The 15,493-nt window shown below is 39.6% G+C and overlaps 3 protein-coding genes across 5 annotated transcripts in view; all 3 read right to left on the minus strand.

Moving 5' to 3' along the window:
- Positions 1–15,493, minus strand: part of LOC131300285 (large ribosomal subunit protein eL6-like) — a 42,247-nt gene that overhangs the window by 21,093 nt on the left and 5,661 nt on the right. The window lies entirely within an intron of this gene.
- On the minus strand, positions 759–5,108 carry LOC131300279 (serine/threonine protein phosphatase 2A 57 kDa regulatory subunit B' beta isoform-like). Of its 3 annotated transcripts, none has more exons than XM_058326034.1 (3): positions 3,767–5,108; positions 1,610–1,921; positions 759–1,277 (listed from the first exon to the last, which is right to left on the minus strand). In XM_058326034.1, the coding sequence occupies exons 1-3, from the start codon at positions 4,904–4,906 to the stop codon at positions 1,272–1,274; spliced, it is 1,458 nt and encodes a 485-aa protein (XP_058182017.1). In that variant the 5' UTR covers positions 4,907–5,108; the 3' UTR covers positions 759–1,271. The 3 variants fall into 3 exon arrangements, with proteins under 3 accessions (XP_058182017.1, XP_058182016.1, XP_058182015.1); XM_058326033.1 differs by having other exon boundaries at positions 1,604–1,921; XM_058326032.1 differs by having other exon boundaries at positions 759–1,921.
- Positions 7,544–15,090, minus strand: LOC131299821 (protein RNA-directed DNA methylation 3-like). The gene is made up of 17 exons (XM_058325391.1): positions 14,874–15,090; positions 11,956–12,248; positions 11,391–11,546; positions 11,096–11,254; positions 10,889–10,972; positions 10,557–10,624; positions 10,151–10,474; positions 9,709–9,760; positions 9,483–9,638; positions 9,246–9,389; positions 9,066–9,168; positions 8,836–8,985; positions 8,693–8,747; positions 8,190–8,586; positions 7,974–8,010; positions 7,783–7,843; positions 7,544–7,679 (listed from the first exon to the last, which is right to left on the minus strand). Exons 1-14 carry the CDS (start codon positions 15,088–15,090, stop codon positions 8,511–8,513), a joined length of 2,037 nt encoding a protein of 678 aa, XP_058181374.1. The 3' UTR covers positions 7,544–7,679; positions 7,783–7,843; positions 7,974–8,010; positions 8,190–8,510.

Here is a 15,493-nt window from a genome sequence, read left to right on the forward strand (position 1 = left end):
GCAAACCATCTGGCTACTACCCACCTCTCCCCACCAGTTTCAGTAACACACACAAATGAGCAATAGCAACACACACAACCTTAAAACACAACTATGTCTGGAACCTTCCGATGCACATGGGTGCGTTGAGCGGTTCCGGATACAATTGTCTTTTAAAGGGGTTGTGAAGACTGTCTCTGTAAATGACTTACAACATTGTGACAAAAATGCATTTTGCCTCACAAGGCACTGTAAAATGGAGAAATACTCAACAAATCACATGAACAAGAACTGAAAGCAATGTTTTCCAGTAAGGTGTACGACAAAAAAACAATAGACTTATCCACATGCCATAAAATGAAAATACTTTGAAATGCTTAGTAAGATCAGGAGGCAGACCAATATCTAGCCAAACAAAAATCCCAAGAAAGCCAAAATTCAGGACATGAAATGTGCAATGTCACCAAATAACTCTCTTTCTCTGTAATGACATTCCAATAATGCGACAAAATGCAATTTAGTTCACAAGGCACAGTAAATTGGAGAAACTCTTGCTATCAATTGAACACATGAACAACAAACTGGACGCAATGTTTTTCGACGAGGTGAGCTAAACTAAAAAATACAAACGGACTTCACCCATGTACCATAAAGTGTGGATATTTCAGAAGCTTCTTAAGATTCAGGACACAGACCGATATCTTGTCACACAAAAATCCAAGAAAAAGTCAAAATAAATACACGAAGAATGAAACAAATCATATTAAGGGAAACTGAAATGAACGAACAAATCATATTTATATTCAACACAGCCATATTGATCTGTTCTTCTAATCAGATAAAAAGACTGTCCAGCCGGAAAAGTTATCATATGTTATTATCGTAATCACGACAAAAGAACACCATACAAAATACCGCCTACCCCGATACCAGGAGACAACAAAAACAAAGGATCAAGGGCTGGGCTTAATCAAAATGAAGAAACAAAGACTAATTAAACAGCCCCCTTTTCCCTATGAGAAGTGAAAGATATAAGCAGCTAAAGCAGAAGGCATACCAAAATGTCTTCACAAGAATTGATCACTTGCGGACACCCACAGCTAAATTTTGCTAATGATAGATCCCTAGGTTTCTTGACATGAAGGCGGCTTCTCCGCCACTTGATGGAGTGGATGGTCTAATTGGGACATGCCACTGATGGATTGGAAGGTCTAGTTGGGCCACATGGGCCTGCCACATAGTCTACTTTGATGAATTCCGTATTGTTCATGTTCTAAGCCCCTTTTTGTAGATCATCCCTGGACAAGAAATCAGATTGATTCAATAACTGTAATGGTGGTTTCTTCATATTCATTTTCAAAAAATCGCAACATATGATTTTAAGAACAAGCAAATAAATAAATATGATGAAATCAGACAGCTACAAGTATCGGATTAGTCAAATTTTTCTCGAGACCATCCCCGAACATGGGCCTAAAATATGAACAAACATCAAAATATGCGATGTTGCCCAACTGGACCCTCCAGTCCATCAAGTGGCTTGGAGAGAATCTGAACTCCATATGATAAAACAAAATAGGGCTCATGCCATAGAAAGGATATGGGCGAGAAGAGTTTATCGAACCATAACCATGTGGTCCCCACTAGATTGACAAGCAACTGCTTCAAGTCTCTTCCAGTTCAACTCGCGCTGCTCTTCCAAGTCACGAGACCTAGCTTCTTTCTCCGCAAACTGCCGGTCACACTCTTCAAACAGCTCAGCATCCATCTCCAGGAACATTCTTCGCACATTACCGGTCAGCCCGTGAACCGCCTGGTTCCAGTGGCCCTGCATATTCCTCTCCAATGCTTCGAAAATGAGTGGCAAAATTACTTGTCGGTTCTGGGCAATCAAGCCCACTATGTGTTCGTTGTTCCACAAGAATAGCGCTCGCTCTGCTACCTGTAATGTGCCTATAATTAGAAAGAACTAGTAAAAGCTTAATAATGTGAGGTACTACCATATATGTATAATATCGCAAACAATATGCATGCGTTTGTTGTTACAAGCATCAGATTAGGGTGCATGTTCAAGAGTCGGATTTTCCCAAACTCAAATGTTAGGATATTGAGATATGCGTCCAGATTACTTAATTGTATAGACTAATCGACTAAAGTTTATATTTTGACAGTACGTTGGGATTTCGGTAGGAATGAAATTTGAAGTACATGTACATTAAAAAGGGAAATTTCTACTTCCCATCCAAATCAAATGCTAGAAATGTTTATTTTTGGCTCATGCAAGAAATTTTTTATTTTTATTTTTCCAAATATCGCATTCGAGGATCAAAGTGTCTAAAATGGGTATCAGACATACATCCCACACCCTTACCCAGGAGTGTCTGACATGGGTATTAGGTAGAGAGATATATTTAGACGACTCAGTGTAACATAGCAAAATACAAGATAGTGCAACCACATCCAAAAAGCAATAGAAATCAAAGACAGCTACAGCTAGTGCTAAGCAGGGGGTGTGCAAAATACCAGGTGCTATCTTATATTCTTACTCATTCTGGACTTGCTTTGATTCAGTAGTTAAGATTCCGCCCACAAGCACAGATTAAACCTGCTCATTAACCAGATTCACACCCAACGACGCATGTTCAGAAGCCTAACCAAGCCTGTTTACATGCTAGCATTCTTCAACAGACTGAATACAACGGGGAAACTCACATGCCTAAGAAGTGGAAACGTGGACATGCAACAAGGATACGACGCCAGAATGACATGCTGGCATGACACTTTATCCTAGAAAAATGCACAAGATGGAGGATATTGCATACTTGATCATACCAAAAGAAAAAAACCACTACCGTGGTTCTAGTAAAGTCGATCAAGGAAGAATAACAAGAATATTTTTACATTATCCATCAAATTGGAGCCAACCTACACCAAACTCAAGCTTGTTGCCCCTAGAATTGCAACTACCAAATGTATTATGGAGTCTAGGTCTTGCGAGAGCTCGACAACCACCTAGCCATGCAAATTAAAATGCAAAGTAGCTGCTATGAGCAAGTGAAAACAAACAATTCTTAACTGAACCTAGATGTGCATTTCATTCAGTTCCTTTCGGTGACAAATATCCACTGAAAACATGCTTTATAAACCCATTCAGACAAAAAAACATAAAGCCACACCATAAAGACAGAAAGCACAAATGGAGGTAAGACATTGTGCACGGGGAAGAGGGAAAAACTAGACATACAGACTCGAGTCACTCGACGATCAAGTGAACTACCAAATCAAAATAACCCATATGAAACAAAAATAAAAAAATAAAATTGGGCAACACATCACCTCATAAAAAAGACAAGAAAAGCTTACCAAAAAGAGCGTAGAACAACATGAATAGGTAAGCATTAAAATGAAGATGCTCTATAACCATATGCATTTCTTCACGAACATGCGAACAAGCAAGTAATTTGCATTCAAAAGCGCATTGTAACATCACTGAATATCAGAGTCACAGAACAATAATACAATACTTCAAATACAATTGAATACAGGAAGCCTCATATAGCCATTATCTTGCCCTCACTCCCATTGTTTCAGCAAAACAATCAACTTAACAACAAGAATATAATAATCTGAACAATATTGATAAAAAGAGAGAGTAGGTAATAGGCACCAAAGAATCCACCAATCGATAAGCTAATGATAATGAGAACTCATCACATGCATGGATGTCCAAAAGGGTGAAAAAGAACTACAAGTCAGTACAGAAAGTAGTAGTAGTTCAAATTGAAACCTGGAAATGAGAGCTGTTGAGGCAGCGTCCAATCTGTCGGAAAAGAGGAACCATGCACCGCTGGAATTCCGCAGACTGAGTAGCTTCTAAAACTTCCTCCAATTCTCCAAGAAAGAGAACCTCCTTCCCACAATTAGTCACTGGCCAGTACTTCAACAAACCCCTAATGACAGTATCAGCCAACTTATAATCTTTCTCAACAAACTGGGTAATGCAGTACGACAACTGTTGATGATACGTGGAAATAGACTTAGGCTTGTGAAGCGGTATAAGCGCCCGAGTAAGGAATAACTTATGCTCCTCTTTCATCGGCAACGCAAACCCATTTATAATACTCCCAAGAATCTCCAAAAACTCACCAATCCCACTGTGCCTCTCTGTTTCGAATATAAACCGGTAGAAAATGTTGTTTATCGCCTTCCTTATAAACGGGCGATGTACCATGAATTTCCCATAGATACGATGAAGAATAGTCTTCAAATACTCCCGTTCCCGTGGATCCTCTGAATCAAACAAGTCAAGCAGTTTCAACACGAACGAGTGATCAATGTAGCGTTTTGCAACCTTAGTGTCAGTATCAGAAGACACAATGTATCTCAATAGCAACTCATACACCAATTGTAAGTGAAGCCACGAGGGCTCCAAATAAACGTCATCCTCGTCCGGATCACCGGTTTCGCTAGCACTATTCTCATGAGACGCCGGCGGTAAGCACCGGAAAATGTTCACCGAGATCATCCTAACCAACTCCTCTTGCAATGTCTCATTCAATTTACACGAACCCGACTGAACCAAATCGAGTAATTCTAACAGCGTTTGCCTCTTGATCTCTTTCTCGCGGGCCGATTTCAAGGTATCAGAGAAATCGAACGAAAAGCAACAGACTTGGAACTTACGGAGGACCAGCACGTGGCGATCCGACGCGGGGACGTCCTTCAACGGGGGCAGGACCTCCGTGGCTGCGGAGTTGAGCGCGGGCAGGGAATTGGGCCCAGCCGGTGGGGGCGGGGCGGCCGCGGCAGCGGAGGAGCGGGAGGCGTGGTTTACGGTGACGCTGGGCGGCGGCACGCTGGAGGTGGGGGGCTCGATGGATTCGGGCTTGGAGCTCTTGCGTTGTCCCCGTTTGATGATTTTAAACATGATGATTGGAACTTTGGAACCCTAATGATTTTACCGTCCCTGTATCTATTTCTCTAACCCTAACCCTAGGGTTTGTTGTATCTAATTAGTGTGTGTTTGTTTGTTTGTTCTACATGGGACCGTTGGTGCGGATGGTCGGGCAATTGGAGCCCTAGGAATCGATCAATGTAGGAGGAAGTAGATGTAAATACAGAGAGAGAGAGAGAGAGAGAGAGAGAGAGAGAGAGAATTTTCTCGGGAAACAAACAGGGGGGTAAAGGGGAGGAGAGAGAGAGAGAGATTGTTACCTGATGGAGGAGGAGAGAGAGGATAATGGAGGGGAGATCCGAAAAGGGAGAGATGGGGAGGGCGAAGGCGTCTGCGGAGGAGTTGGGACTCGGGGGAGTGAGAGAGAGAGAGAGAGAGGAAAACGAGAAGAAGACAGGTATGGGGGTGGTTGTTTAAAATAACTAGCTTTGTCGTTAGGATAATGTGATCAGTTGACTTATTTTTTGTTACATTTATTTATAGTAATCTGTTAAATAAACGACAAAAAATATGGAAGTAAATATTGAATTCATGTTTTATGAGCTTATTTATTAGTAATATATTGGATGTTATTTTTGGGAGTTTGTATGATACATTGTCCTGCTATTCACTACGAGCCAACCGAGAGTCTGTCTGTCATATCACGTAGACCCGATATAACTTGAATGAACTCAGACTCACTTAAAAGCTTAAGCCTAAGTAGTGACATATCGAACGTTTTTATATTTTGACCCAACTTTTATTGTGTATATTGGACGTGAGACTTAACATTCAGGCATGTTCAAACAACTATTTGTAATTTAATTGGATGTAACATATTCATTTCATTATAGATGAATAAGTCTTGATACTTTATTATAATTGGACGTGAGACTTAAGATTCACACACGTTTGAACAATTATTTGTAAATGGGATGTAAAAACAAGATATAAGAGCTTGTCATGCCGATTTGACTTTATTATGGAGGTAGGAAGAATCAATTTAAGCAATCAAAATCTCAATATTTAAGGTGGAGTTTTGTGTTAAGGGACGAGGACGTAGGAATTTCAAGGGAAGTCTTGATGTATAAAAAATACATCAGGAGTTTGAATGGTCTAAGATAAGATAAGTTGAAGACTAATCTTTTAGTAGCTATAGTCATGATAAATTGCATTACACTAATCTTTAGTTAGAGCACTTTTAGCGGGTTAGGGTTAGATATTTTTTGATATAGAACACAAATACGACAAGACACAATAACACGAAAAGTTAAACAAGTCAGGTTAGGATTGATAAAACTCTGACACGAACATGAAATGACACAACACAAATACGACACGACGCGGCGCGGGGTGGGAATTTATGAAAGGACGCAATAACCTGACACAAAGTTAGCGGATTGGAGTCAGCTATTTCCGACACGGAACACGAATAAGACATGACACGATAGCAAAAAACCTAAACAGGTCGGGTTAGGGGTTAGAGAATTCTGACACAACACAAACACGACACGATGCCCGCCGGTAATGCTTATATCATCAAAACAACTCCATTGGAGCTAGTTATCAGAACGCAACAACACAAAAACCAAGTATGCATAACAGTGAGAATGAACTCTATCAAATTCATAGCTGTGGTATATGCCACACTACTGGAATACTGTCATCGTAACTACCAACTGTATCATGTTTTATGACTGAATGCAACACGGCCGCTAAAGTAGTTTGGGTTCCATAACGCTACGAAACGAAGACAGTAACTCAGAAGATGAAGACCAACCGATACTTCCAAACTACCGGAAGCCTAGATAATAGCAGAGTTGTTACCAAACTGCTTTGCCACCTCCACCGTAGCCCTTGCCCGAAGAACCTGCTGCAGCTTTGCCTCGCGGATCAACTGCTCCTCTGACTTCATTCGATAAATTCCATCTCCCAGATGCACCTCCCTTGCCCAATTCTTTTCCTGTATTCCAAACCCACCCTTGGTTGGTTTGAGCAGAAACCTGTCTATTCCAACCACTAGCACCAACACCAATTCCACTAGCATTACCTTGATCACTCCTCCCACGGCCGCCAAAACCTCCTCTTTGCGACCTCCCTCCACCTGGAGAAAACCCGCCTCTACTTGATCTCTCTTTCTCACCCCCATCAAATGCCAAGTTATGTTTGTTGCTCCATTCACCGTTTTGATTCCTCGTCCCAAGTCCTCGGCCTCCGAAACCACTTCCTCTTTCCAACTTTCCCCTTCCTCGAAAGCCTCCCCTATCATATCCTGCTCCACCTCTACGCCCTCTCCAGCTTGATTGACCTCTGCCTCCGAAATTACCTCCTATTTTGTTGAGTCCACCTCTCCCTCCATATCCACCTTTATCCTCATCACCATTCCGACTAAACGGATTCATCGAAGATGTTCTTCCTCTACCAAACTGATTTCTACCTCCTCTGACACCGCCTCTTCCCCTTCTCCCCCCTGAACCAGGCCCCACAACAAATCTTCCTGTCATGTCCCAGCTATTTTGGGGAAATGCGCTATCTCCGTAGTTTCCCATCCCGTTTTTGTTCCACCCACCAACTTTGTTCCCACTAAACGGATTATTGCCAGAACTGTCATTTTTTACTGTCCTTTCTGCCGTCTGAACTCGTTTATTCAAATGTGTTTGCTTACTCCAAGAAGGCCCCCCAGTTTGATTCTTCGGTTCTGTGAGTGAACAGTTCCAAGCTATTTTGGTTCCACTAAAACTTTCTTTACAGCTACGATTTCCTGCAGCTTTGTACAAGAATCAACACAAATTGGACATTAATAACAGGTTGCAACGATGTTATTACAGATGCTGTAAAATCAGTTAACAGACCCGGTCTGCTGCCAATACCTTTGTTGGCATCATTATTGACTGAGTTACGGGTATTTGCAAAATAGGTTTTGCACTGAAGCTGTAAATCAAAAACTCAACAAAACAAAATTAATCAGAGAGAGAGAGAGAGAGAGAGAGAGAGAGAGAGAGAGAGAGAGAGAGAGAGAGAATCATAAGCCCGAGGATGGTAGACCAAGTTAAAAACTAACTGATAAGCCTGAAGATGGGAAAGCAGGCCAAGACTTTCTGCATAAAAGAACCATCAGTATCAATTATATTTTCAAAAGTAACCAAATGAAAACAGAACGCGAAAGTATAAGCACAATTTTTGTATCCACTAACACATTTTAGCAAATGTCCACCTCTATATGAGAACATATCATGAGCAGGGGGTATTAACAATGAATACGTGCAATTTTCCTGACCTTTGAGGAGACAGTGCTCTAGCACCACATCTTTTTCCCTGTGATACCGTTGCCACTCTTGATTCAAGATATGCGACTGTATGTTAATTATTGTAATGTAAAATATCCTTCAACTCAAAAAGATCCATACGTGGAGAGGCAAACTATTTGCACAGAAACTTGGTATACAATACGGCATATATTCCTAAACAACCTAGTACCAAGTTACAAATAAAGCATTCAATCTATCGTGAGCTTTCAGGAGTTTTTAAAAAGACAAAGGATCAGTATGGGAAAACATGAGTCCAAATTTGACAAAGATACTATCCCTCACTAGGTGATCTACCAAAGTTTCCTACCTCGAGAAGAGTCTTTCATTCCAAGCAGACCAATTGGTTGCACAGGCTCCGCAGCCTCACTTGAAAGAGGCAACAGCACATCAAAACGACATCAAAAGAGTATCACAAAAATTAAACTTAAAAACATATTGATCAAAAAGACTCAGCAAATACTTGAAAGCATACCCCAAGGAAACAGCAGAACTCTCTCCATGAACCTGGGAAAGATGCTCACATTTAACTGCGAAAAACAACACATTAAGAGAAATTACAACAGAGATGGAGCCTACCACGAAAATAGAACCAGGAATAGGAAACCAAGGCTAAACCTCTAAGAATTTCACGATGAGAATCAAGCTTCACGGTGATATCAGAAAGATAAACGGCCAAGACGCGGCACAGGTATCCCTTCATAGGACCCACTTTAATTCTCAATGATTGACCAATGGAGAAATTTCCACCTTTACTTTCTCGGTTGGCTGCATTTATGATAGAAGTTCACTATGGATAAAAGAGAAAAGGATGCCAGTGTAAAAGCATTAAAGACTTTTTAACATACAGTTGCTGGTATTTCCCCTTGTTTGCACAGGTTTCTTAGATGATAGAGGAGATTTAGATGATAACAAGAAACCGCTAACCATTGCGGAACTTGATTCATCACCCTGATTAAAAAAATATATTACATCAGAAGAAAACAAAAAATGCAAGAAAAGATAAATTGAATAATACAACATACAACCTTTTCATTACAAGCATCATCGCCCGTTTCAATTTTCTCACATATCTGAGATTTACAGCAGATATAACCGCTGTTTTCAAGTTCAATTTCATCGTATAAGAAGATTGTTCCTCTAAATATTTGCTTAACAATCCCTTGCCGACCCTGTGATGCATGACGAAGTAGCGTTATAGGTACCTTATTTTCAGTAAACTACATTGACACAGAGAGTTCAAACTCCTGACTTAAAGCTCAAACCTGTAATGGACCTTCTGAAACCCTGACAGTATCATTAATCGATATTGTCTTCAAGCAACGATCTAATGTAGTGAATTTCTTAGCAAATGACCCTTTCTTTAAGTGCTTTTGGTTTACAGTCACCACATCCAGTCCTTCTGAACCCTCTTTTAAAATCTGAAACAAATCATACGCGTAAGAGAATGAAAAAATAGAGTGATGAAGCACACAATTTAATTTTAAGTACCTTGAAACTATCATCTTCCACTGTGCCTACAATAACTCCAAAATCCTTCCGACTGCAATGGTAAAAATAAATAGACAAGTAAAAACCCAAGGCACATTAATTAAGGATCCATTTGTTGCAATGTAAAACATTTTCCTAGTTGAGTATATTTGGTTGCGCATAAACTCACTTGTTTTCAACCAATTCAATGTAAAATGACTTGCCCTTCAGATTCCCGTAAGTCATTTCTACCCTTCAGATTTCCAAGTGTCATTTGAGAACTTCTTTTTTTTCTCGAGGAAGTAAATATTTTTACCAAACACAGGAAAATTAAAAGATGGAAACGATTTTCATGTTTACTTAGAAGATTACTTTAAAGAGAATATTTTACAACGAGACAAAATAGTACGTAATATTAACCGGTAGGAATTTCTGATGCAGCAAGTGTAGGAAATGTACGTACTTAAATAACACAGGATCATGCACTTCAAAAGTACATGTTGACGACCTCTCTCCTTTTGAGCCACCAATTTGACTCTTGATAATGCGCTTCTCCTCTTGCTCACCATAAAGTTCACTGAGCCACTCTTGACAATCAGAGTCCTCTTTCTTATTAGGCTTAAACTTGAGGAGCTCCTCTTCAAAAGGCATTAAACCCCAGAACATTAACGAGCTGATTGATACTTTTTTGTACAAATAACCATCTTTGAGCTTCATTCCATCAAGAACCTCAAAAAATTGGCCGGTATCACGGTCACGTATATACTGAATGAGAGGCCGGAATTCCCTACAGTTTTCATGTAAACAATAATCACACACCTACTAAGACATTACAGAGCCAATGAGGAAAATGGGAGCATGTGTATTACTCGAGTTCAGTGGAGTTGATCAATCTTGGTGCTGGAGTGGCAGACTTCTTGGAAGCAATTCCTCCACCCTGTACGCAGGTATGAAACTCATCTCATGTATCTGATAAACAAATTGATTGTGGCTCATTGAATGAACAGAAAACAAAACAGGAACAAATTGGCATCTTGGCACACTATTTTCGCAAATTTTTTCTGTGATTGTGGCAAGAACAAAAATGAAAGAAAAGAGGAGACCTAAAATTTCGTGACATTCTCTCTCCTCGAAGACTTCCAGAAAATTGAGCAGAGAAAAATAAGAGCGTAAATAGTATAGAGCATAAATGGTATATTACAAATTTTCTAGCCACTGCTCGTAGATCAATTCTGGGGATCAGCCTTACGGTAGCTTTTTCCCGTGCCTCATTCACAGCTATAACCTACAGAAACATGAAATCGGATATTAAAAACCAACTAGAAAAGAGCCAAGTACATCAAAGAAATGACTAGAGCAGAGAAACATTAAAACCAACTCATGAATAGCTTTGCTCAACCCTTTATACCTCTGCTAGATCTCCCTTGTATTTCCCATTCTTCATACGGACCCACGAGCCCACTGAAACATCGTTGCATTTGCTTTGCATGGAGAGCAAACGAGAAACTTTATTCTTTGGGACAGGTGTTGCGCAGCTCGAATATACACTAAAAATCCCTTTGCATGCCTGAATTTAATAGTAATCTCTTTATGTATCAGTTTAGCTACTAACCATTGCCAGTAGAAGTAACAATATTCGTAAACAACAAAAACATTTTACTCGTATGATAACAAGATCTCAAAAAGTAAAAGAAGAAGATTACCTCAACAATATCAAATTCCCTTTCTGCTTCAATATAGATAAAGCCTCTCACACGCTCAACAAAAAATGCAGAGATTATATTTAGCTTAGTTCCCAGAGACTGAAAGTCCACATACTTCTGCATTAGGCAGAAAGCTGAAAGCCTCTCACGTCCAACCTACATCGAACAAGTCACTGAGGAAGATGCAAAATTTCCAATTTAATCTTTTGGTTCCTTAGATGTTCCAGAGGAATCATGGTTATTCAGTTCCTCAACATAAAAAAGGTTTTGTTTACTCCAAGTTCCGACTCACAAGTCGCAACAAAAATACTTTTCTAGTAGTGTCTTTCTTTGACTCTAGACCAAGATTCCAATTAGTTTACATTACATTCTGTTACTCCTATTCAACAACATGAATCGATGAATTTGAAAATTCAACTCTTTCTAATTTTAGATCTCAAAAACATTTACCATGTCATTGTAAATCTATCAGATTGTGATTTCATATACCAAACGTTAATATAGCAATCCATCCGATATTTTTGTTCTGACAATTGTATAGAGACTAGATGTGCGAAAACCATACCGCGCATTTGACTTTCCAGATGGTTGGATCCTCAGAAGAAGGAGCAATTGCATCTGCAACCAATCCTCCAGGCTCATATGTTACAACTGCAAGTCCTGCATCCAACCTTCTAGGCTCATATTCACCTTCTGCATAGGTAAGAAAACTGGAGCTCGGCTTATAACGCTCTTCCACCAGTTTTTCTAGTTCTTCCCCACTAAGCTCCCCTTCGTCATACCCAAACGGAAAGTAATGGGCTTTTCCAGGTTTATCCTCGAATTTAACCAGTGCTGTAAATTCATCTTCCTGGAAGTCTGCTTAGCAGAGAAAAATAACCAAACAATCAATCTAAACAGTATTGCAAATTACTCCAACATTAGTGCTACAGTGTATGTAGTTCTTCATACAAAAATAAGATTGATTGTTTATTTCCAATAATGAGCTGATTGTTTTAGTGCATAAACACTGATTTTTCCCAAGCTGGTGCCGGCAACAAGAAATAAAATACACAGGCACACAGTGAGTATGCATTGAAGCATTTTAAGAAAAACATGTAATGTGCTCACTTTTGCCATTTATATGTAGCTAATCACACTCAAAAGCATGAACCCGAGACTAAATGCACTGATTATGTTCACGAGATGCCATAAAACGGCAATTTACCCTTTCAAACTTCATGTTCCAGACCTAGGGGTTTGGCCCAATGGTCTTGTAGGGTTTAGGGTTCGACTCCTGTGAAAAGGAGGAGATTGACCCTCGTAATAATCTAACATATACTAACATTCTATCGGGCAAAAAAAAAAAACATTCATCTTCCATTTATCTTCTTTTTTCTCAGAAACTTCTCCAACTTGAACTCCACCACCATTGTCTCCCTCGCAAGCCACGATCAACTGTGTAACCACCCAAAACCAAACCCAGCAACTACCCTACACCCCATAGCCACGGCCATCCCAACCCCAATCACCTCCTATCTCCCAACCACCTGCATTCCCCAGCACCACCGTCTGCCAACTCCCCCAACCAGCACCACCGCCTGCCAACTCCCACAACCACCGCCTCGCGTCCCTTTTCTTTTCTTTTTTTTTTCTTTGACAATCTAGCTAGGGTGTCTCCTCTAATTTGTTAAAGATTTGGGTGTATGGACTCGAAAGAAACCGTGGAAATGCATAAATCTGGGGTTTATGAAGAGATGAAGGAAGTTGAGGCGATCGTAGGGGAAAGACCACAGTCCCGTCGTAATTTCTCCGCGGGTCCAAACGCAATGGTTCAACCTCCGGCTTGTTCGATTGGGGCTTAAAAGCCCATACGTTCCCAGTATATCTCTCTCTCTCTCTCTCTCTCCACTCAAATCCCTTTGAAAACTTCTTTCAAAACACAAACGAAGAAGCCTCAAGTAACGCCTATATATGTCAATTTTTAAATTTAGAACGCATAAAAAATTTCCCTCTTTAATTTTAAGTAGAACAAATAGAACTCCCATAGTCATAAAAATAATTCAAAGTAGTAGTATTTACAAAGAAAAAGATAATTCAAAAGACTATTTTTGCATTTGATTAACGGTCGCATTTGAAAGCTTTTTGTTCAATTAATCGTGAGATTTGGTTTTATACTACTGTATTTTCACAACAAGATTGAAGAGCATTCTGACGTCAAATGCTTGCTCTAATCTTACGGGGATTTAAGAGCATCTTCAGCCTTCACCCATATTTTTCCTCAAATTTGAATCAAATTTTGGGTATTTTGGGTAGACTTATCTTCAACCATCAAATCCAAATTTTACACATCTCCCTCTTTCTCTCTCTCTAACTAGCCGTTGGAGAAATGGGTTAAGGCAAAAGTTGTCTCAGATTTGGGCAAAAAAATGGGTAAAATCCAAAATGGAGAAGGGTTTGGATCAAAGATTGGAGAGAGATTTTTGTGATTTTTGCTCCATTTTTAAATTTGAGTCTTAAAATGGGTCAAGGCTGGAGATGCTCAACATCCTCTATTACTCTCTATTTGAGAGGATAAAATTAATATTTTTTTTAATTAAAAAGTAGATATAGAAAAGTTTACTATTCATACAAACTCTAATCACAAACATCTATATTTCTATTTCAAAAGCTTTCTTTCTTTTCCTCCAATCATTTTTCAATTTTAATGCAAATTTAATATTTTTTTTGTATTTTATAATCAAAAAGTGATTTTATAGAGGATCCTATATCTCTTTTTCTCATACTCTATATATGAAGAATCAAATTTTATCCTTCAAAATAGAGGAGGAAATAGAAGATGGGTTGGAGTCAGGATTTTCTCCAAAATAGAGAAATAAAGGAATAAAAGATGAGTTGAAAATGCTCTAACAGCTTCAAGTTTGCTTCAAATTTGGCATGGGTATGTGGCAAAAATCATTTTTTTGACCCTTTGAACTTTGAAAATAGCAATTTTTTTTTGTTTTCTTTAAAAAAGGTCCTTTGACACTGTGGTCGGAGAGCAAGGTGTACTGATGTGAAAATTAGAGGAGTCAGATTGCCACTTAAGCCTTGAAAAAATATTGACATCCAAAAAAGTTTTAAAAAAAAAGAGGAAAGAGTTATGATTTCTTATGAAATCCCTTATTTGAATTGAGCATTTTGGCGAAAAACAAAAAAGAAAGTACAAAAAAGAATTGTTTTGATTGTTCTTTTCCCCTTTTCATATAATCTCACAAAAAAATGGTGAGATTTTTTAAGGAGTGACTCTCTTTTCTTATCTCTTCATTTCTTACCATCCAAACGAGCTCTAAGATTCTAGTTTTCACGTCCTTTCCATTCATTTCCACTGATCATCTCATCTGCAGTTAAAAAAATGCTGTACAAGGAAAAAATATTCAAGGGACAAACAATATATAACAAACACCTTGATCATCAGAAACCGAGGAAGAACAATTTTTCTGGGGGGTGTTTTGTTTCTGTTACCTTCATCAGAAAGGGAGTCATCGTCGGTATCCTCGTCCTCGTCAACCTCGTACGCAGCGTCCTCAACGAACTGAAGGACGCCGCCACTGTTCTTCCTCTTCTTGGCGGCGCCACTACTACTGCTGGTCTTGTCGGCATGGTTGACGCGCTTTCTCTTTCCGGCGCCGGAGTTCTCTCCGACGACTTGTTTACCCTTGGACCACGGTATGATTGTCATCTGAGAAACGCGGGAGTTGTGATGACTGAAGAGAGCAACAGTGGACAGTAGTAAAACCATCAAGAGAGAGAGAGATGGACAGTGGTTTGTACGTTAGTATAGGTACGTGGAATCAGAATAATGCAATTTGCAATGAAGTCCTCTCTTTTTCAGAGTTATTTGAAATCGCTCCTTGATGATTGGTTGGACTTAGGGCCGTAAATGAACCGAACGAGCTCCGCTCGGCTCGACTCGTTCAGTAAATGAGCCAAGCTCGAGTTTTTGACTCATTTTGTAAACGAGTCGAGTGAAGCTCAGCTCGTTAAGGGAAGCTCGACTCGATTAAAGAGGTTCGTTTAGTAAATGACTAATCTTGGCTCGTTACGGCTTAAGTCGGGCTCAAGCTCAAGTTTTTGGCTCGTTT

Source organism: Rhododendron vialii, chromosome 9a (assembly GCF_030253575.1).
Source record: "Rhododendron vialii isolate Sample 1 chromosome 9a, ASM3025357v1".
In the NCBI taxonomy this organism is placed as follows: Eukaryota; Viridiplantae; Streptophyta; class Magnoliopsida; order Ericales; family Ericaceae; genus Rhododendron; species Rhododendron vialii.